Raw genomic sequence first — 24886 nt, forward strand, 5'->3', positions numbered from 1 at the left:
CCATGTCTTCGCAGTCGAATCATCCCAAATCCCCATGAACGCTTACCTGGTATTCGGCGACTGATGGCCTGAGCCGCGAGAGCTCGACATCCCGCCCACTGAGACAAGTCTCGGCTCGCAGCATCGCCTCTGGCCGTCCAGACATTTCGCCATCATGGTGAAGAAGGAGAACAATGGACGGCATGGATCCGCCGCCAGCTCGGGAGCGGACAGCTGGCGGTCGACCGACACGATCACTCCTAGCTTTGCATCCCGGTTTCGAGGCACACCCGTCAAAGTCAGCACCAACAAGGAGCAGAAGTACGTGATTTCGCCTTTTCGGGAATCCAAGAGCTGGCTGCGGCGACACGATGTCTTTTTGAGTTCGTTGGCTCGATACCGTTCTGCTGGCGGACTCGTTGCCTTATACCTATCACAAGTCCTCGACGCGCGGAGAAGCAGCCTTGTCCTTAGCCATCGTCGGCAGGGAGAGACTGCGTCGTCACTCTTGCTCACTGGTAGACAATATACCCATGGTGGTTGAGGGACTCGTGTTATTGCGCGCCGTCGCTCATTGTTTGCTGCTCTCGATCTGACACCACGCTTGTCACCGTATACATTCAGCTGACAAGCTTGCGCAGGGTCGACAAGGACACGGAAATCTCACCAGGCTCGAAGGTCCCAAACTCCGCAGCGCCGTATTCTGCGAGCGCCGATATAGCACCCTGGGAGACCGCACGACCGTCCGACCTGGGCAGCCATCGCAAAGACCTCTCCGTGCTCGATAACAGCGGAGGCAAAGCGCCATCCTACCCTCGCCAGGGTCCTTCCGCTCCAACGTTAAATCCCCCCTGGATATCTGCCAACGGCTCCGCGCCAATGCCTTCTAGCGTCTTTGGGAGCTTCTATAACGACTCGAGCGAGGACTTTGGACAAATGTCGCCAGGCTTTCGGCCTAACGGCGGTGAGATTGAGGGGATGAATTTCCCTGGTGACGACAGGCGGCCTTCCATCGCCAGTGCAACTACCGTCAGCAGCACTGGCTCAAAGTCCAGCGTCGGCCGTGGCTTCCACAAGAAACTTCACAACATCTTTGGTGAAGACCCTGCGGCAGGTGAGCCAAGGCAGGATTCGAATGCCAGTACCGTGACCAGCAGTACGATCAATGGCTCCGAGCAAGCTTCTCGCATGAGAAATCGGAATAATTCCATCCACAACACCATAGCTAGTAGCTTTGGCAGCACGCCGGGTTCGCCAGCAAGCTCTCGTCCACGGACGCCCGGGCCCCAATCCTCCAGTGAGGTGACGCCTTGGGCCTTTCAAGACTTCAAGGTAAGAGTTGTGATAGTGTGGGGGTTATGCGGTGACAGTCTCCACTATTGACAAATAGTTATTGAGGAGGCTCTACTCGTATGCCATTGTTCTAGTTCTCAGCGATTGGGCTTTGGGTTGCTTTTCAACTTTTGCACCACGTGAAAGCGGCTTCCTATTCCTATCCAAGATCCACCGCTGTACCTCGAGCGTGACTGACTTTTAATCAAAGGACGTACCTGCTCCTCCCGACGGCAGCCGCTACAACGCGGACCAACAGTCTAACAAAACGTCAAAAACTACCTCGCACAGGTTGCACCTTCCGCATAGACATAATCGAAGTAAAGACGACTCTAAACCATTTGACACGGCGCCGGGCTACACTTTGCAGCCGACCATATCTCGTGAAGACCCCGCGGGCAACTCAAGACGAAATGATCCCCAGGCGTATCCACCGGCCATAGGCTCTGCCCTGAACTCGAAGAATCCACCCGCACCTCGTCCCTCCAGCCCATCTGGCAGCATGAAGAGCGCGATGAGTCGAGAGACGCTTTCGCAGAAGTCCCCTGTTGCTCCGAAGAGCGGCAAGCGCTCGATATTCGACAAGCTTCGAGGGCGGGACAAGGGCGAGCGGTCGGGCCCCGATAATTTGAAAGACCTTCCTTTGTCGTCAGTGTCTCTTCAGTCTTCAATAAATTCTGCGAGGGTGCCGAAGACAGAAGCAGCTCCGCTGGCCGCGAGGAAGAGGGACGCCATTGTAGATGATGCATCCAGTCAACGTGGTCAGGCTCGTCCAACCGGCAGGGACGCTGCTCCTCCAAAGCGAGAACACGGTCGCAGATTGCCTTTCAAGAGTACAAAATCAGGTCTTCCACCTAAAGACTATCCTGCCGGCAAAGACCCTAACCAGGTCAGAGCTGATGTGGCTGGAAACAATGCATTGTGGAATCTCGATACGGATTTGAACCACATGGAAGGTATCGTCAACGCTCAACAAGCACTACCACTGATGACTCCCCCCGCATCGGAGATTTATACCGGGTGGCCAGGCGATGACACGGCCGGCGAGCAGAAGCCACCCGACGGTGCCGCTGGCGCTTGGGACGCACCTGATTCGTGGGCTGTGAAGAGAGTTCAAGACGAGAACATTTCGAGACTCCGCGAGCTTGACGAAGCGGGGAACCCACCCAAAGATGAAGACCCTGGAATACCACATTACATACGCGTGTTCCGGACCGACTCCACCTTTGCTGTTCTCTCGCTAGGTTTGAACACTACCGTGTCTGAAATTATCCAAGTGCTTGGCAAGAAGACCTACCTTCAAGACGAGCTCGACAATTACCACATTGTCATGCGAAAGCACGACACATCGAAGCAACTTGATCCCCAAGAAAGGCCACTCGTTATCCAGAAGCGGCTGCTTGAGCTGGCGGGTTACACTGAGGCAGATCGCCTCGACGAAATCGGCAGAGACGACAACAGCTATCTGTGCCGCTTCACCTTTCTGCCTGCGAAAATGAGCGGTTACTCTAGTCTGGACAAGGACCCTGGGTTCAGCAAGATGCAAAAGTTCAGCCATATCGATCTGCAAGGTCGTAATCTCATCACGATCCCCATTACCCTGTACCAGAAAGCAACGGAGATAACCTCGCTAAATCTCTCGCGCAACCTCTCGCTTGACGTACCGAAAGACTTCATTCAGGCATGCTCGAACCTCCGCGAGATCAAATATACCAGCAATGAAGCATGGCGGCTCCCTCCGAGTCTTAGCCTGGCAAGCAAACTTACCATGCTTGATGTTTCCAACAACCGCCTGGAGCAACTGGAACATGCGGAACTGCACAGGCTGCAGAGTTTGGTCAGTCTGAGGTTGTCAAACAACAAGCTCAGCTCACTTCCCAAATACTTCGGCCAGTACACTGCGCTTCGCAGCCTCAATCTATCGTCGAATTCGTTGCAAGAGTTCCCTGACTTTCTTTGCGATATCCAGACTCTGGTTGACCTCGACATCAGCTTCAACTCCATCTCCAGTATACCCAGAATTGGCCAACTTGTCAACCTTGAGAGGCTTTGGGCAACGAACAACAAATTAACTGGCAGCTTTCCGCCGACATTCAGCAACCTAGTCAATCTGAGAGAGATAGATGTTCGGTTTAACGCACTCGCCAATATCGATGTCATGTCGCAGTTGCCGTGTCTTGAATATCTCATGGTGGGCCACAACTCAATCTCAGCTTTCGAGGGATCTTTTGAGAAAATTAGGGTACTGCATCTCAACCACAATCCGGTGACGAGATTTGGAATGGCGGCCCCGGTTCCCTCGTTGAGCCAGCTCAATTTAGCGTCGGCCAAGCTCGCGCAGCTACCGGAGGACTTGTTTGGGAAGCTCAGCGGATTGACGAAGCTTGTGTTGGACAAAAACCACTTCGTGTCGGTGTCGCCTCAGATTGGCAGACTGGTCCGGCTGGAGCATCTGAGTATTGCCAGGAACAATTTGAGCAGTCTCCCACCTGATATTGGCCGATTGGCAGAGCTTCGCTATCTTGATGTGCGAGAAAACAGCCTGAGTACGTTGCCGGCAGAGATATGGTTTGCGCGGAGACTAGAGACCCTCAACGTTTCATCCAACGTACTTGACAGTTTCCCCAAACTCGGACCCATTCCTGCACTTGTCGACAATCAGATTGGTTATGACGGCACACTTGCACAAAGCCCCGGGCTGTCTCAAAGTCCGAGTTACGAAGAGCTCGGAAAGCTCGAAGATTTTGCAGCCCGCCGTCCCAGCCAGGCATCGGGAAGTCTTCTCAGCGTGAGCAGCTCGCCAGCAGCATCTCAGAGAACGGGGTCCATTGCGTCTTCTTATGTACCGTACCCGAGAAAGGGCTCGGTACTGTCGAGAGTACCAACTGACGCGTCCATGACTGGAACCATCACTCCCCTTAGTCGAAAAGACTCCTCGCTCATGAACCGCATGGTCATGACGTTCGCAGGATCCCTTCGACATCTGTTCCTTGCCGACAACAGACTGCAGGATGATGTGTTTGAGCAGCTCCAGACGCTATCAGAACTGAGGATCGTCAACCTATCGTACAATGAGATTTACGAGGTCCCGTCACGCACCATCCGGAGGTGGCAGAATCTCGTGGAACTTTACCTTTCCGGCAATGACTTGACCTCTTTACCGTCGGAAGACCTGGAGGAAACAAGCTCTCTGCGTGTGCTTCACATTAACTGCAACAAGTTCCAGACGCTTCCTGCCGAGCTAGGGAAAGTTTCCAAGCTGGCCATCCTCGACGTTGGTAATAATGCGCTCAAGTACAATGTTTCGAATTGGCCGTACGACTGGAATTGGAACTGGAACCGCAACCTGAAGTTTCTGAATCTGTCGGGCAACAAGCGCTTAGAAATCAAACCCAGCGGTTCTCAACATGCAAGGAGTCGCGATGGCAAGGACTTAACGGATTTCACCTCCCTAACCAGTCTCAGAGTCCTGGGCTTGATGGATGTCACATTGATGGTGCCCTCCGTGCCAGATCAGAGCGAGGATCGAAGAATTCGGACATCCGGTTCCATGGTCGGCAGTATGGCTTACGGCATGGCGGACAGCTTGGGCCGAAACGAGCACCTCTCGACCATGGACATGGTTGTACCGAGGTTTAGGAGTCATGAGGACGAAGTCATCCTCGGCATGTTCGACGGTCAAGCGCTCTCTAGTGGAGGTTCCAAGATTGCGAAGTACCTATACGACAACTTCAAAAATCGATTCTCTGAGGAGCTTGACAAGCTGAGGCCTGAAGAGACAGCGGGCGACGCCTTGCGGAGGACATACCTGGGTTTGAACAAAGACCTCGCAACAACTGCTGTGCAAGCCTTGGATACCAAGAGCAGTCCAACACCAACGGCTCACCGCGGCTCCATCACCTCGAATGATCTGGGCAACGAGGATCTGAACTCTGGCAGCGTCGCGACAGTCATGTTCCTCAAAGAGATGGAGCTATTCGTGTCAAATGTTGGAGATGCCCAAGCGTTACTCATCCACTCTGAAGGGAGTCATCAGGTCATCACGCGGAAGCACGACCCGGCCGAGCAAACTGAGCGCGCACGTATCAGAGAAGCTGGGGGATTTGTCTCTCGACAAGGCAAGCTCAACGACATCCTCGAAGTCTCTCGTGCTTTTGGATACATCAATCATTCTCCATCGGTCATTGCAGCGCCACACATAGCGCAGATCACACTTCGCGAGTCGGACGAGATGGTTTTGATAGCCTCTCGCGAACTCTGGGAATACCTTACCCCGGACTTCGCGGTCGATGTCGCCCGGTCTGAGCGGGGCGATCTCATGCGTGCGGCGCAAAAGCTTCGAGACCTCGCCATAGCCTTTGGCGCAACGTCAAAGATCACCGTCATGATTCTCGGTGTCAGCGACCTGAGGAAGCGAGAACGTGCCCGATTCAGGACTCACAGCATGTCCATGGGACCGTCTGGCTCCCCTGACGAGTTCTACGCGGCACGGGCCAAGAAGCGTGGACGAGATGCTCCCCTGGACTCCAAGTTGGCGAGACTGGACCAGGAAGTCGAAGCGCCCACTGGAGATGTCAGCTTGGTATTCACCGATATCAAGAACTCAACCATGCTCTGGGAGACATATCCTATAGCGATGAGGTCCGCCATCAAGCAGCACAACGAGCTCATGCGAAGACAGCTGCGCATCATCGGTGGCTACGAGGTAAAGACAGAAGGCGACGCTTTCATGGTTGCTTTCCCTACTGTTCCCTCTGCGCTGCTCTGGTGCTTTACCATCCAGAGCCAGCTGCTGGAAGTACCTTGGCCTCAAGAGATCCTGAATAGTGTCAACGGCCAAGAAGTCTGCGACGCCGACGGAAACGTCATATTCCGTGGGCTTTCGGTCCGGATGGGCATCCACTGGGGCCAGCCTGTGTGCGAAGTCGACCCAGTAACAAAACGCATGGACTACTTCGGCCCGATGGTCAATCGAGCAGCTCGTATCTCCTCAGTAGCCGATGGCGGCCAGATCACGGTGTCGTCAGATTTCATCGCGGAAATCCAGAGACTGCTCGAGACACATATCGAGTCAGACCGAACAGGGTCCACAGGCTCCGATGACAGCGACGAAATGATGAACCAAGCCATCCGCCGTGAACTCCGCTCCCTCATGAGCCAAGGTTTCGAAGTGAAGGACTTGGGCGAGAGAAGGCTCAAGGGCCTGGAAAACCCGGAATACATTTACCTCATGTACCCGCACTCGCTTGCGAGCCGACTCGCCATCCAGCAGCAGCGCGCAGAAGCCGAGAAGCAGGACGCCGGCAAAGACGGAGCGGGCACGAAGATGCGAGATAGCCAGCTGACGATCGACACGGAGAACGTGTGGGATCTCTGGAACGTCAGTCTTCGCCTGGAGATGCTGTGTAGCACCCTGGAGAGCCCGGGATCCAGTCAACTGAAGCCACCCGAGACCGCGCTACTGGAGAGGATGAAGAACAACGGTGGTGAGATCACGGATCGGTTCTTGCTCAACTTTGTGGAGCATCAAATCTCGCGCATCGAGGTAAGCGGTTCATAGACATATCTAATCCCATGCTGGGCGGAACAGTCGCTGACCTACCATTCACAGACCTGCATAACGACTCTGGCCCTTCGAAACATAATCCATCCCTTCCGCAACGGCATGCTTCAGAACGCGTGCCCCATGAGCGACATCTTCAGCGAGCTCACCTCGCAACTCTCCGAGCTGCAAGCGCTGAGAGAAGCCGCCGACTTCGAAATGGCAGGTGCATGAAAACATACAACGACTCCGTCACTATGCACTCACTTTGCAGCTCTCTGCACCGCTCACTGTAAGATCTAGAGGAAAACATTACTAGCTATCTATCCTTACCTACCTCTGGCGGTCTAGCGCTCCAGCTTTATGATTTGGCGCTGTTCTTTTGTACCAACATCGCTCGCGAGCGCGTCGAGCTTTTTGTTTGGGGCCTCTGTACGTTTTCGGTTGGGTTGCTCGTCCGGGCGCATGGCATGGGATGGGATGGCTCGGATGGGCTTGGGCAGGGACACACAAGGACGACTTACGCGCTCACGACCGGCGTGTCTGCAGGGACGGATGGGAGGGAATTTTGGATCTGCTTTTTCTCTCCTTGGATTGCCAGCGAGCGACTGTCGCTTTTGTTCTTTCGTGCTGGGGAGGGTGGCAGTTGGTGAGAGGTTCGTGTGGGGGACTTTCAAGACGGCCTTAGAGCACATACACGAAGACTTTTGTTCGTAGCCTACGTCAATGCGCAGTCTGGCCGTGTTGTAGCCTAGCAGAAGGACCGCTTCTACGGTCCTCTCTCCATCATGAGCTAGACTGCCCAAACAACACCTGGGTCGCCCTTATCTGCTCGTGTCTCACGTTGCGTCGCGTTGTATGCACTCCAATCGTCCCCGTACTCCATCCTTCGCTCGTGATTCACATGGTTCTCATAGCCATGCGTATCAGCGACGCGTTCTCGCCCACCCTGAACAACTATATCAACAATCCGCCAAGTCCTGCAGGGTGCCAGCGCCCAGCCAGCCACAAATCCGCCGCCCGTGCTCTGCCCTGGCCTTGCCCCGTTTTGGCGGATCGATGCAGGGGTGAACGCCTCGATTGAACCTTCAGCTCTCTACCGAGAGAGATTTGGATAGCTATTTTCAGCTGCGGGCCACGCCATGCTCCTCCCTCACGTTGCACGATAAGCCCAACGGCATTTCTTCCTGTCCCTTCTACCAAGTAGCCTTCTTGCTTCTCTCTTTGCTTGTTTTGTATTCGTGGCCAGCTCCATTATTCATTATCTACATTTGCCGCGACTACGTTTCTTCGCCGTATTGCTTGAGACAGTTTCACGATAATCCCGTAATGTCTACATCACCGCCCACCACGTCGCTATCCCGCCTCGCAGCCGTTCTCCTCCTCCTCGTCAACCTCATCCTCTCCGTCTCCGCCCAGTCCGCAACAGCCACCGCGTCCTCCACCCCAGCTGGCCCAACAATCAGCCCCGGCGAGGGCAAATACCAGTATGTGGGCTGCTACAATGAGACGACGCACATCGAGGCCGGAGGCTCAGTGCGGGCGTTGCAGGGAAAACCGGTTAGTCAATCCCCTCCACCACCTTTGGCCGAACCTTTTGTACGCGGCCGGTGCCGAGACATTGCAGGCTGAGATGTAGCGCTAATCGCTCTGCGCACCAGGAAGCCAACGACGAGATGACGCCGGCCCGCTGTTTCGCCTTCTGCGGCGGCACCCAGTTCGCCGGCCTCGAATATGGACGCGAGTGCTGGTGCGCGCCGCATCTGTCGAGTTTGTCTGAGAAGCTGGAGGATGGGGAGTGCGATATTGGGTGTGCAGGGGAGAACGGAACGATTTGTGGGGGCCGTTTGAGGTAGGTGTTCTTAGGTGACGGGGCTGGGCTGGAAGGGCAGGATTCAGATTGGGGTGTGGATGGTGGGACGATGTGCTAACGGGTGGTATAGGTTAACGCTGTATAATCAGACTGGAACTGGCAATGGAGCTGCGGGAATGAGGGGGAGTGCGTCGTCGTTACTTGCTGGTGCGGCGGGGCTGGGGATAGTCATTGCTTGGTTCTTATAGGGTTTCTCGGGCTAAGCTGCTCTTGTTTTAGTAGTACTTGTGGTCGATGGCGTTGGATCTTGGATATATCTGAGTTGCGCAAACATGGCTCCCGGTATTTAAAGGAGGCAGTCAGACGGCATCTTTATATTGCGCCTCGTGTCTGCTGGCAAATCCGTATAGATTTCCATCTCCTCAGGCGGCAGCCGGTGGGCGAACGACCGCTGAATCTTGGCTCCTTTCTTTACTGAGAAGCAGCAACACCCTATGTCATTCGTGTGCTATGCGGCTTCTCATTCGTCCTTGCTCTTATATCTGTGTTCACCTTCTTAGGCGGAAGCTGCACCTTAGTTTCAATGTCATTTCCTCCAGACTTGCGGCACTTACTGGACCAGCTCTAGCAAGAGGAAGGAGCAAAATGCTCTCATCCTGTTCCCATCTTCGCGTTTCTCTCCTGATTGTCCTTTACCATCCCAACTCATCGTCTTCGTCTGCCATAGTCCTGGCTCTGTGACATTCTTCCACAGCATTATCACACACCGCCATGATATCCGCCAGCAAACCTATACCGGAGCCCAGCTCAGCCACCGCCTCGCTGCGCGACATGACGCGGCAGATTGTCCGCCGCCAATCCTCACCACCACTGCCCGTTTGTCCCTCCATCTCAACTGTCGAGACGACCGCCGCTGCCAAAATATTCTTCGAGATGCACTTCAACGGCATCCTCTCTGCCACCAGTCCACGCTCGCTGCGGCGCCGAGACTTGGAGCAGCGTCTTTCAGAGCTAGGGCTATCCAACAGCGAAAGGCAGCAGGTGCGCCAGGAATGGCTGCTGGCGGAAAGCGAGCACCTTCGGCAGACCAGAGTCCTGAAGGCGAAAAGCATGCAGAGGAAGGCGAGCAAGGGTGTGAGTATCGCGGGATACGAACTCGTGCGTGTGCTGGGCAAGGGGAGCTTCGGCGTCGTCAGCCTCGTTACGGAGATGAAGCAAGAGCCCCAACGCGCAGCTGCCTCGCCATCCTCACCGACGACACCGGCGAGCAGCGACACTGATGATGTGCCAAACCCCAACAGCCCGCCTCTGCAGGTGCCTGGTTCCAGGGACGAACAGGACCTTTCACAGATCCAGAAACAAGTTTACGCCATGAAAGTCATACGCAAATCCGACATGCTACGCAACAGCCAAGAAGGCCACCTACGCGCAGAGCGAGACTTCCTCGTCGCGTCCGAGAACTCACGGTGGGTGATCCCCTTGATTGCCAGCTTCCAGGACAGCAGCCACCTGTACCTCGTGATGGAGTATATGGTGGGCGGCGACTTCCTCGGGCTCCTACTCCGCGAAGACGTGCTCGACGAGTGCGTCGCACGGTGGTACATCGCCGAGATGATCCTCTGCGTCGAGGAAACCCACCGCATGAAATGGATCCACCGCGACGTGAAGCCAGACAACTTTCTCATTTCCGCGTCAGGGCATCTCAAGATCTCGGACTTCGGCCTCGCATTCGACGGACACTGGGCTCATAACCAGACGTACCACAACCATCAGCGCTACACGCTGCTCGAGCGCTTCGGCATCAGTGTCCCGGGCGACGCGCAGGATGTCCAGGAAGAGAGGGATAGGTCGAGTGTGAGGAGGCTGGCGAGCGCGGTGAGCTGCGGCGTTAGTGGGTTGGTTGAGAGGACCAGACCGGAGGATCATGGTATGAAGCCCCTGGACTGGCTCAATCGCACCCAGAAGCGGAGACTAGCGAAGAGTGTCGTCGGGACTAGCCAGTATATGGCGCCGGAGGTCATCCGAGGACACGACTACGATGGTCGATGTGACTGGTGGAGCATCGGCGTCATTCTTTATGAGGTTTGTAGTGCTTCAACTTCCCTAACCAGATGTGTGCTGACCCTCCAGTGTCTATACGGATTGACACCTTTCTTCAGCGAGAACAGAGCCGAGACGAAGCGCAAGATCCTGGTTCGCCATCTCCTTCCCTCTCATCAGGCTTGTTCACAGCTAACATCCCCCAGGCCCACAACACGACCTTCGGCTTCCCCCAAACAACCCGCATCGCCCGCCCCGGCACCTCCAACATCCGGCTCGCCCCCGTAACCTACGAAGCCATGGACCTCATCTACCGCATGCTGCAAGACAAAGAATACCGGCTCTCATCACGCAAGTATAAAACTAACGATTCGTCCTCCACACCCATGACTCCGCCCCCAACACCCCGCCGCTACCGCCACCTCCACCACGCCCAGCGGCACGCCTCGCGCAACGCCGCGGGCCACTTCGTCTACGCGGATGACGCCGACGATATCAAGGCGCACCCCTTCTTTGCGGGCGTCAGGTGGGAGACGCTGCACCTCGAGCCGGCACCCTTCGTGCCGCGTGTTCAGGGCGATCAGCCGATCACGAAGTACTTCGATGACGAGAAGGATATCCTGTCGGACGGGCGCCAAGGCGGGGGGCCGCATGGGGGCTCGACGTCCTCATCCGCAGCCTCGACTGCTGCGGCTGCCGAGGAACCGGTTGCGGTGGACGGCGGCAAGGATAATAGGTTTGAGCGCCGCGATGGGATTCAGGGGGGTGTTGATGGCGTGGCGTCGTCGCCGGCTGGTACTCCGCCGACGGCGAGGAAGCCGAAAAAGGAGAAGAAACGTCCGAGGGATAGGCTGTTGAGGGATCCGCAGGTCGGGAAGAAGGTCCTGGAGTTGAGGAAGATGGGCGCGTTTCTGGGATATACGTACCGCAGGCCGAGGATGTGGATGCTGGAGGGGGAGGAGAGGATCGGGCGACCGATGTTGAGCACGAAGAGTGCGGATTCGGGGGATGTGGTGGAGGATCAGGAAATGGGTTCTTCGACATAAGGAGCCGGAACGGGATGAGGTTTCGCTGGCGCTGTTTGGAGTTCTTGCGGCCTCGTTTGAGTTCAGGTCGTCTTATTGTTGTTGCCTGGATGTTCTCTTGCGTAGGAGGCTTCTCTTGTTGCTAGCTCTGCTGTGAGTTGACGTTACTGTTTACATCGGCCTCCAGTACAGACAGGTATGGAAAGCATCAGGCTGGTGCTCCTGTTCCAGCAATTCTAAGGAAAGCTAGGGAAGGTCCAAGTACTTGCCACCTTTCACTGCATACGCTGTACTATTTGTAATCTTCAGCGACGTACATCAGTGCAAGCAGGGGCCGGCAACCGTGGTGAGTGACGGTCAATCCACCATCCCGTACTGCGTTCAGCGAGACACCCATGAACAAAAAAAGGCCAGTACCCTCCCAGAACATTCGCCACCAGATATTCTATGAGTGCAAGAAGTTTACTTCTCTGTCAATCACCCATCACTTCCTACTCGCAGGAACAACGCTCGTGGTCTCTTGAAATCTGTACAGATTCAATCTTACGTCTAATTCCTGTTGTCCACAAACCCTTCGCCCCTAATCAAATGCCTTTGACATCGCCTTGTGCGCCAACTCGACCCCCAAAAACGTCGCCGCATTCGCCGGCACCGCCCTCGCCAACGCCGGCCCGAATCCCGGAAAGAACGCCTTAACCCCTCCCCTGCTATACACCTGCCTAATCGTCCCTCCAATCGTTGGGTTCCCCTCCGCGCTCTGCAGCCTGCTCTTGATCGTATCGACCGGGAACACTGGAATCCACATCGCGACACCCGCCGCGCCTCCCGCCGCCATCACGGCCACCAGACTCAGGTCCCCCGGCAGCCCATTTGCGTCCTTTGGCGTCAACCTCCTCTTGATGGTCTCGTACGTCGCGAAGTAGGCAGCCGATCCGGGCCCGTCGCGCGCGAGCGTCATGGCGCTGCCGCGGAAAACAGACCGGATACCGCCTTCGCGGTAGAGTTGTCGCACCACGTCGAGCCCGCCGCTGTATCTAGGCTTCTCGCCGGGCTTGAGCTGTTTCTGGCCTTGGATTTGGAGGAGCACTTTTACGCGCTCGAAGGGGGCGGTGATGAGGGTCATGGGGATTGCGGAGAAGAAACCGGCGGCGCTGACTTGGGCGACGCTGTATTGGTTGTTTTTTACCTCGGAAAAGGTCTGTACGAGGGATTTGCCGACGCCGTAGCCCTGGGGTTGTTAGGGGCAGGAGGGGTGGTGGGGTTGGATTGGGGGGGCCTTACCCAGAAGCTCACGGCGACTATTTGGTGTTATTAGTCAAGTGAACTGTTCTGAGAGGGGACGCGGTTGGAAGCACTCACACATCGGCGTCACGCCCACCAGCGGCGCAGAAACACCCGCATACAGACCCTACAGACGTCCTGTCAGCTCGCCAACTACCTAGCATGACTGCTCACACCACAAAAACCCACCCTCCGCATCCCCTCCCTAGCAATCGTCTTCCGCACCACATCCATCGCCCCAGAGTACACCCCCTTCTCCGCAGTCTGTAGCCGGACTTTGACGAGGTCGAACGGGTGGCCGACAACGACGGCGCAGACGCCGCCCACGCCGCCGGCGGCCAGGTCGCGCAGGCTCTTGAAGGACTTTTTGGAGGCCTCGACGACCTCTTCTTTTAGCTCTTGGGTGGAGGGTATGGCGGCCTCGACCTTTTCTACCACTGAGGGGGCCATGGTGGGTGTGGGTGTGCGCTCGCACGCGCCGAGCTGGAGGAGGTCCTGGGAGAAGCTAGGGAGGTTCAACACAAGGCTCAGAACAGCGAAAAAAGGACAATGGGTAGTATTCTAGGAGTAGTACTATGAGAGCAGCAGTAGAGCAATTCTCAATATCTATACAGCTTCTGCGCGGCCGGAGTTTAACATGGCGCGCACAGCTCCATAGGTGCGGCGGTGGGAAACTCGACGTCAGATCCGAGGTCCAAGGTCACGGAGCTGGGACTTGCTTCTCCGGCTGAAACTCCTCCGCCGACTTCACATGCATGCAAGCAACGCTGTACCTGCAGCAAGATCCGCACACCCGCCCAGCTTTACCTACCGCCTGCAGAATGTCACCAGAGACCTTGCAGCAGCGCGCTCATGAGGACAGTACAATCACATCGTTGTTCGTATTTGTCGGCTATCTGTCACGCTTGGCAAGCGCACAAGATGTGCAGCGCTCGCTATCAAGCACCACGAAAGGCGTCACCTGAACACCGTTACCGGAACGAAACATGCAGGAGTTGGCTCAGTGTACTGCTCAAACTGAATTGCTGACCTCGGATGCTGCACGTATGGCAAGTATCCAGCCTTCTGCGGTATAAGCAATCGCGGGAAAGCATCAAGCCTCCCAAGCACCTCATGGAGGATGACAACGACTTTCTGACTAGGCAAGCTACACGCCTCAGGTGGAGGCGCTGCAGCGCGTGAGTTGCTTCTGCTTTCACTGCGCAAATCTATGCGGTACAAAGGCAAGGATATCTGGCATCCTTCTATATAAGAAAGGAGCAACTTCCCCCACATCGATTCATCTTCACCAGATTGCTTTTGGTATTCAAGACCATTCACTTGATTTTCAACAGCTTTCTCTCTTCCTCTGACGAGAAACGTAGAGAACGAGACATTATGAACAGCCGCGAGACGGAGTTCTTCGAAGATGCCAGCCAGTCCGAGTACTTCCAAGTCGATGCAGATGCGACAGCTCTGTCCGAATTCGGCAGGCTAGCCACCCAGAGCAACTGGGCCATTGGCGGGGACGCATGGAAGAAGCACTGGCACGCCTGCTTCGGAACAGAGTACCGCTTGGCGAAGGTGGCAGCTATGGACTGCGCGCCGGAGAGTCCTAGCCAGGGAGTTCCGCAACACTCTCAGAAAGCAGCTCTCCAGGAACAAGAAGCCGTTCGACGGGGTTTCCTCAACGGCTTCGAGCGCTTCACCCCTAAACCGATGGCCTTGCTAGCGGCGGAGTTCGATCGCCTCGCGGTGCACAATGGATGGCCCAAGGTAGCCGACAAGAAAGCGAAAGAGGAAGCGGCCAAGCTGGCGGAGCTCCAAGCTCTCTGCGCTGAGGTGCGCATCCCTGCTCAGCAGTCAATCAGAAAATGCAAAGAGGTAAACGCTTCTACGATTGCGAGATGAAACCAGACTAATCTTGTCTGCAGGTACTAAGAGAGGTCCACGTTAATATCAGCGATCTTGTGGACAGTCGCCGCACGGGAGAACCTGTTCAGATCTTCACCTCACTCGAAGCACTCCAGCGCTCGACGTTGGAGGGAGGCAAGGTCTTTCCCAAGGAGCAGACGAGCGAGGATAAATTCCTGAAGCTGTTCCTGCGTAAGATGGAGCCGAAGGGAGCGTCTTCTAGCCCGGAGGAATCGTCTTCTAGCCAGGATGGGTCGCCTCCGTCCAAGGAGTGAGCAGAACATTGCGGCTCTCGGGTTCCTTGCGTGGGTAGGAAACCCGTTAACGGCTTTTCCATTTCGGATTTACTGTCAGATTACGCTCCTTGATCTCCCCTGTACTTGGTAGCTTGCTGGGCCTGGGCATGGTATTGGCGTTAGCATAGAATTGAATTTCATCGGATCCGAAAGCAGCTCTTCCTATCGTCAACCTGTAGCTGATTGCTTTGACCCGTTCTACCGTTTTAGCTGGAAGCACGACATCAGGATAGCTGTACTCTTTCACGGTATAATCAGCCCTGTGGAATCAAGTCGAACATTCTAAGTATCTATCAGTGCATTGCCAGTGTCTTCTGATTAGGTAGGCAAGCCACGACTGTTTGGTGAAGGTGCTATCATGCATGTGCCGCGTCTGCTTCACTTAACGGACAATCACCGTGCAAACGCAATCGTGCAGCAAGTTTGTGAATACAAACGGGTGGCAGCTTCTTCTGTTTCCTTTCTTCTAGTCGTGCTCATCTCAACGTTCGTACCCAGTTGCACATCGCTCTAATCATCTCACTCCTCCTTACAGGAACAGAAAAGGGCGGACACCATGAACGCCCAAGAGAAAGCGTTCTTCAACAGTCCCAAGTTCAAGAAATACGGCTTTATCGTCAACGAAAATGCCACGACTGTGTCTGAGTTCCATAGACTAGCAGCCAGCCGCAAGTGGAAAGTTGGCGGGAAGCTCTGGCGCAAGCAATGGCGAAAGTGCTACAAAATAGATTACCAGACCGCAAAGCCGGCGGCCGGAAACCAACCACAGCGCAGCAGTTCTGGCCAAAGTGTGCACCAGCAAGCTCGTCCGCAACACTCACTCCAGAAGCCTCCCCAGAACCACCAAGCCAAGCTTGAAGATGGCGTCAAGCTTGGATACTTCGAGAGCTTCCCGGACTTCGTCCCCGACCCGACCGATTCTCTTGCTTCCGAGTTCAAGCGCCTCGCGATTCACAAAAAATGGGCCATCAACTCCGCCGAATACCGTCAGAACCGTTGACTGGCATATCAGGACCAGTTCGGCCAGTACTTTGGGACCGAAGCCACCAAGTTGGAGAACTTCCAGCGTCTCTGTGTGGAGGTCGGCATTGATCCTCCTCCGCCCTCAATCACTCAGTGCAAGAAGGTACGTGCCTATTTGCCTTGAGACGCAGTTCAAGACTGACATTACGTGTAGGCGCTGAAGGGCGTCCTCGTCAACCTCGTCAATCTTGTTGACAGCCGCCGAACAGGGGAGCCTATCAAGCAGTTCGACACCTTCAAGGAATTCCGTCGGTACACCTTTAATGGAAGAGTCTTCCCCAAAAATGAGGCGAAGGAGGACACGTTCTTAAAGGTACTCTTGCGTGGGTTCCGCAGGTCAGGCGGCTCCTGATCGATGGTGGGGATGTTCGATACTCTCCCGGAAGTATGCCAAGCGTTGCGACTTCTAGTTTCCGGCATGTGAGCACGACCACTTTGGCGGGATTTATGGATGGTTTGGGATGTTAGACACCCCCTTGGATTTTGTACCTGACGGGCTGTTGCGAATGGGTTGGCGTTGCAATACCTGGCCAAAAGTCCTTCCGGATCACCGATTTCTCACCAAAACTCGTTGTTTTTAAGATCTAAAACCCCTACCCTAATACTATTACTAAGTAATAAGCTATTATGCTTAGTAAGAATATAGCCTAAGCTAACTATTAGTAGATTTATATTAAGCTCTACTGCTAATATACTCACGCTAGATATACTTAAGTCTAAGTAAAAATACTAGTAAAAATATATTTTTATATTTATCTATTATACTATTAGATTATATATAAGTAATATATATATATTAATTTATTAGCATATAAACTATATTCTATATATAGTATTACTTAAATATAATAGCTAGTTCTTTAATAAATAGTACTTAAGATTTATACTAGAAGATACTTAAAATTCAAACTCTTCTAGATACTTAGATACTTACTATAACTTAATAATCTCTTAATATTAAATAGCTTAGGTTTCTAATAGATTACACTATAGTTTTTAGAATTAAGCTATATCATCTAGCTAGGAATTTATTACTTAGAAAACATCGAGTTTTGGTGAGAAATCGGCGATCCGGAAAGACTTTTGGCCAGGTATTGTAGATAGAATCGGTTTTCTCTGAGCTCAATAGCGAAGCGCTTTGCCAACTTACCATCTTAAATACGTGAATGATCCATTGACCCGTGTGGCACCTTGGGTACCTAAGAGTCATAGCGCTTGATCTCAACGCGCTCCTGCCTTGACATGTTCGGGACTCAATGTTACCTTACCCTTCCAACTGGCCTTGGGCCGCGGACATGCAATTAAAGGTGCGGGAGATCAACGGGGCTAAAACACGTTCAGCCAAGCTCGGGGTATGTAGATCTGACGCGTGCGAGCCCAGGAATTGCTCAAGTCCCTGATGACATCGATCCATCACTGCCGAGCTAAATATTGGCACCACACAATCCGGATAGCCAGCCGTTATGGCTTCCAGGCGTATTAAACGGGGGTCCGTGGCGTACGAAGACTTTAATGTCCCTTCAATACACGGGCCTTAGCCTCAGTTCGCGCTCCGTATCAGGAACTCTCCTGCTTTGTTGTTTTTACACAGCCGTGGCACGTAAATATGTCAGCTGGCCCTAGGTCATGGATTACGGGATGGCATTGGTATGTCGTCTTGCCGTAGATTGAGCCCGAGTGGTAAAGTGCTGAGACCGGCCGCAGGAGAGAAAGGATCCTCAATTTCACTCCATCATGGTTTATGGTCTGCATGGGTACAGCTCCTTTCAGTAAAAACCGAACCTCCAACCAGATACTGCGGGGACATAGCACCGTTTTGTTGAGTCTTTGTACTGATCTTGATGAAGGCACTGGCACCTGTACACAGATTCTAGTGAACTTTCCATATCCGTATAGCGCAGGAACATACTGGATGCGGAACCTTGGGTACTGCTTCTGGGTAGGCATCAAATGCTTTCGCAGTCTTGCTATACTCTTACACATAAACGCAGATATTGGATATCGTCCTCTTTGCTCTGTTCATCGGCTTTCTCACAACGCGTTATATCCGTCATCCGAGCTTGATGAAGAAGACTATTATGGAGTTTCCAAACAGCTCCTACTTGGGTGCTATTCCGATTGTCAGTTTTTCCTCAACCCTTCTGTGACCGTTGCTCATTTGCGCAGGCACTTGATACGATCATCGTTGGCTTGGTCACATACTACAACTACCGCGACAGCGCCATGTGGGCAGCATTCGTACTCTACTGGATCTCTGTCGTCCTAACTCTCGCTGTGGGTTTCGGTCTTCTCATCATCCAAATGACGAAGCAAGAAGAACACAGTATTAGCGACGTAGCCGGACTGTGCGTATGATCACCTTTATACACGCCGCCTAGGGCTAACTCGTACCAGGTGGCTCATGACAGCTGTGCCCATGGTCGTAACCAGCGCCGTTGGTGCTAATATGCTGCCCTATCTGCAATTGTTGAGTCTTAAAGTGGCGATGTCTGTATTCATTGTGTCTTTTCTTCTCTGGAGCCTAGGCCTTGTGCAAGTCCATCTCATTCTCGCGTGCTACTTTTGGCGCCTCATATCGTATAAGCTGCCGTCGAATCAGCTTCTGGCCTCCGGGTTTCTACCTCTTGCTCCATTAGGTGCGTGCCCCTTGTTACCCGCCATCCTCGGTTTATGTCACTCACTTAATCCATGCTATCACAGGGCAAGGCGCATACGCCGCCCAACAATTCTCCATCTACCTCTCCAACTACCTCCGCAGCTCCGGCTACGCACCCACGCAGTCGCAGCCACCGCCCGTCTCAGACACCGTCCTCCTCTCCACCGGCATGGCGATCCACTGGTTAGGCATCATCATTTCTCTGTTCCTGCTTGCCCACGCTACCTTCTGGCTCGTCCAGGCCACCGCCTCAGTGCTAATCCGCATGCCTAAGCAATTCAACGTACGTATCCACTTGCATCTCAACACTACCCCTCTTTCCCACCAACACCGCAACCGAAGCTAAGCACCCTAGATTGGCATGTGGTCCTTCACCTTCCCCCTAGGCTCCTACGCCAACGCATGGAGCAACCTCTCCCGCGACCTCCGCAACGAAGGTATGAGAGGATGGGCGGCCACCACCACCGTCGCCGTCCTACTCACCTGGCTCTTTTGCGCTGCCATGACGGCTTGGCTGGGCTTCTGGAAGGGCGAACTGTTCTCGACGCCTGGGCTCGAGAACTGGGTGTCTAAGGAGATCAAGGACCACAAGGCAGAAGGGGAGACTCAGCCGGGCGGCGGGGAAAGGTATCAGTATAACGGGACGTATGCGATGTCGCGACCCGGGGTCCAGGACGAGGAGGTCGGCAGGGAGGGAACGTGTGGAAGTGCGAACGGGCAAAGCACTTCGACAGAGCAGAATGTGTCAGCGAATCAAAGGCTGAATGGGAGTCACAGCACGCCCTCGTAAGATTGGGAAATAGAGATAGACTGCTCGTTTGGCTACGGAGCCAAAGTATATACAATGCTGCGACCCACCCGTTCTACACTCCACCCCACCGTCCAAAGAACCTCCACACTGATATCCAAGATCATCTCGATCCCAGCCCCAGACCAGAGGCCTATACGGCCACATACGACCCGCTCACAATCCTCCTCACGCCGGCAACACCCCTCCACGCTCCCGCCGAACTGGCAGCCGTCTCATCAGCAAACGGATCCGCCTCCGCACTCCCGCCCGCCGCACCAGCAGCGCCCTCCTCCCTCACAAGCCGACTGACACTCAACCCACTGCCCAGCCCCACCGCCTCCTCCCCACTAATCTCCCACCTAGCCTCCACATTCCCCGGTCTCGCCTCGCCATCCGTGAAGAACCTCGCACGGAGCTGCTGCGTAATATTCGCGTTCCAGAACGTCACATCCCCGAGGCGCCAATACAGCGTCGACTTCTCCGCCGAGAACGCCCCCGCGGGCTTGGACTGGCAGCTCAAGGCCCTCGCGCCCTCGAGGTGGCAGACGAGCACCACGTTTGAGAGGGTCAGCGGGCGGTTGGCGTTAGTGGCCCCCGGGCGGGCGGAGAGCGCGAAGGCCGGGTTCAGGGCGTAGCTGACGATTACGGAGGTCTGGGTTGGCTCGACTTTCCAGGCCGTGGTGAGTTGCATGGGCGCGTGCGTGGAGAGGTTGGTGTCGTCGAGATGGAGCTGGTACTTGAAGGCCACAGCTGTCTTGGCGGTGATGGCGGGAAGGGCGAGGGTGTAGGTGCCCGCTTTGTCGGGGGCTTGGGTGATGAATGTTGGGTTGGGGGCGACTTTCTCGAGGACGGGGAAGTTGTCGAGGCGGATTGTTTCGTTGCTGAAGGAGGCAGAGGTGTCGGTGGGGTTGTAGGCTAGGGCGAGCTCGCCGATTACGGTGGCGCGGCTTACGCGGCCATGTTCGAAGTAGGCGCTTACTGTTTCGACAACGGAAGAGTTGAGGCCTGGCTCGTGGAGGTCAGGGTGCCTGATCGTTGTACTGACGGCACTGCTGAGAGAACGGCCTGAGCGGATGGATCCGGTGTCTGAGGCGGCAGGGGCGTCACTGAGGAGGCTACCATGCTGAGCCGGTCTGAAAGGCGACAGTGGAGCAAGAGTCGGTGATGACTGTGTTATTGGTAGCGTCGTAGGGCCAGGTATAGGACTGGCGGCAGGTTGTATGCTGTCGTCATTGCCGACCTCAGGAGTCTGCGGCGAAGGTATGAATACTGTGTTTCGCACGTCCCTGCGACCTCGGGCCGTTCCAGTTTTCCTCGGGATGGCCGTTTGCTGAAAGACATTAGTCGTCGGTTGAAAAGGGACAAGCTGTACAATGTACCGATCTCAAAGCATTCGCTACACTAGCGAGAGCCGCGTCTGCATCTGCATCCTCCTCCTGGATTGGAGCATTCCGTATGTCGACCTTGAATTGCGGCGCGGATGGCTCGCCCCCGCTTGACCTGCGACGGCATATCAGCTTTGCCATCCAAAACTACAGTAGAATATGTGTGTCCTTACATAGCGTCCTGTTCAGCCTGAGAAATGGGGTCTGAGCTGGCAGCAGGCATGGAGAAGCCTTCATCGTCCTTTCGTGGCTTGGGCATTGTCAGCTCACAATATTCCAAGCTACTCTGGAATAGCTAGTTTACCTCAGGATGAGCAATGGTAGGCGTGCTTGGTACTAACGGCTCCTGCAACGGGGGAATTTGAGAGGGCTGAGTGCCGTTCACCACGCTTGAGCTAGGTACGGCCTCTAGCGGAGCTTCGAAAGGGGTTCCATTTGGTTGATCGATCGATCGCTGAGTTTGTCTTGGCGATGCGGTCAGCTCCGAGGGCCGAGACGGTGCTTGACGACTCTCCGATAGCCGTGTGGGGGATGCTGGTGGAGGCGGTCCGGGTGGCGGCTGGAACTCTCTTGACCTCCCAGACAGGCTACTAAAGAGGTTCGACGAGGTCTTACGCTCTGGACGCTCCGGACGTTCCGGAGAGGACGACTCGCGTCCGAACGGTTGCACGCTTTGCCGCCGGCGGCCCAAAACCGTGCCGAGTCTCTTGAGGCCACTCAGACCGCCATGCTTTTGTTCCTGAACTGTTCAAGGTCAGTGGCCTGCTACAAAGGGGAAATTCCACAGAAGCATACCAGAGCCGGATCTCTGACTTAGTCGATCGTCGGCGGCCGGCACTGGAGATGCTGGCGCAAGGCTGCTTCCGGGCGCAAATCCCACCCGACTGCTACTCGGTCTTTCAAGTTTCGGCCTGCCGCTGAGTGACCGCGAAGAGAAGCGTTTGATCTCATCCGCTGTCTCCACATTCAGCAATGCATTGAGGCACTGCTCGGCTGTGACTCGGTTTCTCTCGACCTGATCCACCTCATGTGTCTGAAACTGTGTAAGGACGTCGCGCAAGTGGTTCAACCGGCTCTCGTCCACAGACTGGAGCTTTTCGAACACGAAGGGTGCCTGCGATTCCCACTGTGACATGGCATTCTCGACATCCGAAGTCGCGTGTGCCACCTTGCCCGACCCGGCTTTCTCCCCCTTGCCCTTGAGCTTCTCCGACTTCTTCTGCGCGTTCTCCACCTCCCTTGCCATGGCCTGAAGATTGCCACTGATTGTGCTCATCGCCTGCAACTCCCGGTTGGAGCTCGCAAAATCCCTCAGCGGGCGCTCGACATCGGCTTCGATCTTCTGGGCGAGGAGATGGTGTGAGTTTGCGAGGTCGTCGGTTGAGCTGACGATGTTCTGCCATGGTGTTGCGAAGATGCTATTCAGCGTCAGCCCTCCGCCCAACCTTTTGGCACTCTAAGACAGGCCTTGCGCACCCAAGCTCCGATGATTCGTCCGGTGGTTGTCGTCGGGCAAGTTTCCGCAAGTCGCGTACATATGTCTCCTCTATGCGGCGCCGTTCCTGACAGATGTCAGTAGTTGCAGCGTGAACGGCAACCATGGAGCCCTACCTGTAGCCAATCCGCAATGTCTGTATTGAGTTTGTTGACCTGCTTAACTCGCTCCTGGAGCACAGTGACAGCTTGGCCGGGTTGCAGGGCAGCCTTGGTACCGGTGGTGAGCGTCGTCAAAGCTGGAAGCGGTTTCTATGGCTTACCAGCATGGCTGGATACTCCTGCCGTTGGAGCTCCATGGCGGACGTCTAGGCGATCGCAAAAGCCAGCTGAGCCTTAGGATGAGTCGTGTTTTCACATACGAATCATGGCCGGCGCATGGCACAAAGAGCGCTTTGCGGGTTGACGAGTGCCAATCCACCCACCTCGATCCGATTGCGGATCGCCGCGGCGTGCGCGGCCGGACGCACGACTTCTTGCCGTCTCTCCATCTCACCAAACTCGGTTTTCAAACCTCGCCCAGTGCCACCAGTAAAGCATGCAGTCCGGGGATGAGTGGCATTCCTCCCTTAGCTTCTCTGATAGACTGGCGGCCATAGTAAAAATGCATGTAGGTCCCTTCCCGTCGGTCTACATATATCTGCCTTCCAATACATACGCGTGGTAGGGCAACGTCTCCTCTCTTGCAGAAGCATCATGTCGTTTTATTCCGTTAGGTCTCTTGCAAGTGGTGTTTGCTCCGTTTCATTAAGGTTTCTCCATCTGGTGCGGTTCGTGCCGAATGCCCGCTTCATGTTTACCTTTCCTATTCTTAAACAGCTAGTCCAATTGTAGATGCTCTCAACCAGAACATGCACTCATAGCCACCTCTAGTCAAGCATCGTATAAACAGGGAAACCCAGCGACGCCTCCAGCGGATGCTCACAAGGAAGCGAAGACCCTCGAGAACAAGGCCTACCAGCACGCCACGTCCCTAGTATGTAGATAAGGAAACTCCGACCTTGAAGCACTTTTCTGAGGCTATACAGCAAGATTATCAGAAGCAGTGCAAGAGTGCAGTAGAGCAACTTCTGCAGAGAGCTTCATCTCCTATCCAATCAGAGGTATTGCCTACCCCTGAGAATGTCACACGGAAGGCTTTACTGGAGATTATACGTTTTTCGGCTTGGCCTTTGACAGCCCTGCATTGCAGTACCTGCTAAATTGCTAAGATATTGCTAGCCCTCAGGAAACCCGCAAAAAGAACCGGCGGACGCGGGTATTGAGATCGGGAAATACAAGCATGCGGTCCATCACAGAAACGGCCGTTGCTCCCACGTGTACAAAGCCAGGGCCCTGCAGCACGGCTTAGACAACCTACCGGGATCAGAATACTCCAGTGCACTTGTAGCACTAAAAGTGACGGTTCCCTCTGCGGATGCGCCTCCCCATAATTCAAAGCGCGAGGTGCGGCTCTTAGCAAAAGCCCAATCATCCAACGTCATTCCGTTACGGGAAACCTTCCGTCAGTCTGGCGGACGTCTCGTCATGGTCTTTCCGTTCATGCCGTATGATCTCAACCAACTTCTTCAGCGCCAGCAGTTGTCACAGTCTCAAGGCAAGGCGTGCCTTAGAGATCTTTTTACAGCACTAGAACATGTGCACTCGCAGGGCATCATTCACCGAGATGTCAAGCCTTCGAATATTCTTCTGAACTCGTCCTCAGGTCCTGCATACCTGGCGGACTTTGGCATCGCGTGGTCAGGCGATGACCCCGACTCAGAGCCCGCAGACCAAAAGATCACGGACGTAGGCACGACATGTTACAGGCCACCTGAGTTGCTGTTCGGCAACACAAGATATGGCACTGCCTTAGACCTTTGGGCCGCCGGATGCGTCGCTGCTGAGGTGACAGGTCTGGGCAAACGCACGCTATTTGATGCTGGCGACCTCGGAAGCGAACTGGCGCTCGTCCAGAGCATCTTCAAGAGCTTGGGTACTCCCAATCTTGAAGTGTGGCCGGTATGCATTCTCAGCAATTGCATGATATGTTCGCTGTGCTAACTAGCAATGCAGGAAGCAGCGCGGTTTCCGGACTGGGGCAAGATGCAGTTCTACGAGTATCCTCCCAAGCCGTGGTCAGAACTTCTTCCGAACGCCTCTGAGAGTGCGAGGGACCTGGTGAGCAAGCTCGTGCAGTACGAGAGCGGTAGACGCATGTCTGCAGCAGAGGTAAGACCGAAAGATCCCCCTAGATTCGCGCCTACATTAACAGAACATCAGGCCCTTGCCCATCCTTATCTCCTTGACTGCGAGGAAAAACAGCGATGAGATCCGGTGAACAGCTTTGGTCATCTG

At 54.8% G+C, this 24886-nt stretch overlaps 9 protein-coding genes across 9 annotated transcripts; 7 read left to right on the forward strand and 2 right to left on the reverse strand.

Annotated features, from left to right (window-relative positions):
* Positions 1-154: 154 nt before the first annotated feature.
* W97_07388 (uncharacterized protein) lies at positions 155-7087 on the forward strand (the record flags this gene model as incomplete). The annotated part of the gene is made up of 5 exons (XM_007785018.1): positions 155-300; positions 621-1311; positions 1523-1790; positions 1836-6856; positions 6923-7087. 5 exons carry the CDS (start codon positions 155-157, stop codon positions 7085-7087), a joined length of 6291 nt encoding a protein of 2096 aa, XP_007783208.1.
* Positions 7088-8182: 1095 nt separating this feature from the next.
* Positions 8183-8914, forward strand: W97_07389 (uncharacterized protein; the record flags this gene model as incomplete). The annotated part of the gene is made up of 3 exons (XM_007785019.1): positions 8183-8413; positions 8515-8705; positions 8797-8914. The coding sequence occupies 3 exons, from the start codon at positions 8183-8185 to the stop codon at positions 8912-8914; spliced, it is 540 nt and encodes a 179-aa protein (XP_007783209.1).
* A 523-nt stretch (positions 8915-9437) lies between these two features.
* On the forward strand, positions 9438-11752 carry W97_07390 (AGC/NDR protein kinase; the record flags this gene model as incomplete). The annotated part of the gene is made up of 3 exons (XM_007785020.1): positions 9438-10748; positions 10797-10859; positions 10913-11752. 3 exons carry the CDS (start codon positions 9438-9440, stop codon positions 11750-11752), a joined length of 2214 nt encoding a protein of 737 aa, XP_007783210.1.
* A 559-nt stretch (positions 11753-12311) lies between these two features.
* On the reverse strand, positions 12312-13462 carry W97_07391 (MC family mitochondrial carrier protein; the record flags this gene model as incomplete). The annotated part of the gene is made up of 4 exons (XM_007785021.1): positions 12312-12959; positions 13013-13029; positions 13091-13139; positions 13202-13462. 4 exons carry the CDS (start codon positions 13460-13462, stop codon positions 12312-12314), a joined length of 975 nt encoding a protein of 324 aa, XP_007783211.1.
* A 927-nt stretch (positions 13463-14389) lies between these two features.
* On the forward strand, positions 14390-15180 carry W97_07392 (uncharacterized protein; the record flags this gene model as incomplete). The annotated part of the gene is made up of 2 exons (XM_007785022.1): positions 14390-14875; positions 14926-15180. 2 exons carry the CDS (start codon positions 14390-14392, stop codon positions 15178-15180), a joined length of 741 nt encoding a protein of 246 aa, XP_007783212.1.
* Positions 15181-15757: 577 nt separating this feature from the next.
* On the forward strand, positions 15758-16576 carry W97_07393 (uncharacterized protein; the record flags this gene model as incomplete). Its single annotated transcript, XM_007785023.1, has 3 exons — positions 15758-16187; positions 16245-16327; positions 16379-16576. The coding sequence occupies 3 exons, from the start codon at positions 15758-15760 to the stop codon at positions 16574-16576; spliced, it is 711 nt and encodes a 236-aa protein (XP_007783213.1).
* Positions 16577-18302: 1726 nt separating this feature from the next.
* W97_07394 (uncharacterized protein) lies at positions 18303-19670 on the forward strand (the record flags this gene model as incomplete). The annotated part of the gene is made up of 5 exons (XM_007785024.1): positions 18303-18344; positions 18391-18569; positions 18619-18860; positions 18925-19163; positions 19236-19670. 5 exons carry the CDS (start codon positions 18303-18305, stop codon positions 19668-19670), a joined length of 1137 nt encoding a protein of 378 aa, XP_007783214.1.
* A 151-nt stretch (positions 19671-19821) lies between these two features.
* On the reverse strand, positions 19822-22848 carry W97_07395 (uncharacterized protein; the record flags this gene model as incomplete). Its single annotated transcript, XM_007785025.1, has 8 exons — positions 19822-21000; positions 21050-21170; positions 21229-21305; positions 21360-21794; positions 21825-22473; positions 22532-22617; positions 22667-22759; positions 22813-22848. 8 exons carry the CDS (start codon positions 22846-22848, stop codon positions 19822-19824), a joined length of 2676 nt encoding a protein of 891 aa, XP_007783215.1.
* Positions 22849-24076: 1228 nt separating this feature from the next.
* On the forward strand, positions 24077-24859 carry W97_07396 (CMGC/CDK protein kinase; the record flags this gene model as incomplete). Its single annotated transcript, XM_007785026.1, has 3 exons — positions 24077-24550; positions 24605-24760; positions 24812-24859. 3 exons carry the CDS (start codon positions 24077-24079, stop codon positions 24857-24859), a joined length of 678 nt encoding a protein of 225 aa, XP_007783216.1.
* Positions 24860-24886: the final 27 nt, after the last annotated feature.

The sequence above is a fragment of the Coniosporium apollinis genome (assembly GCF_000281105.1).
Source record: "Coniosporium apollinis CBS 100218 chromosome Unknown supercont1.38, whole genome shotgun sequence".
In the NCBI taxonomy this organism is placed as follows: Eukaryota; Fungi; Ascomycota; class Dothideomycetes; genus Coniosporium; species Coniosporium apollinis.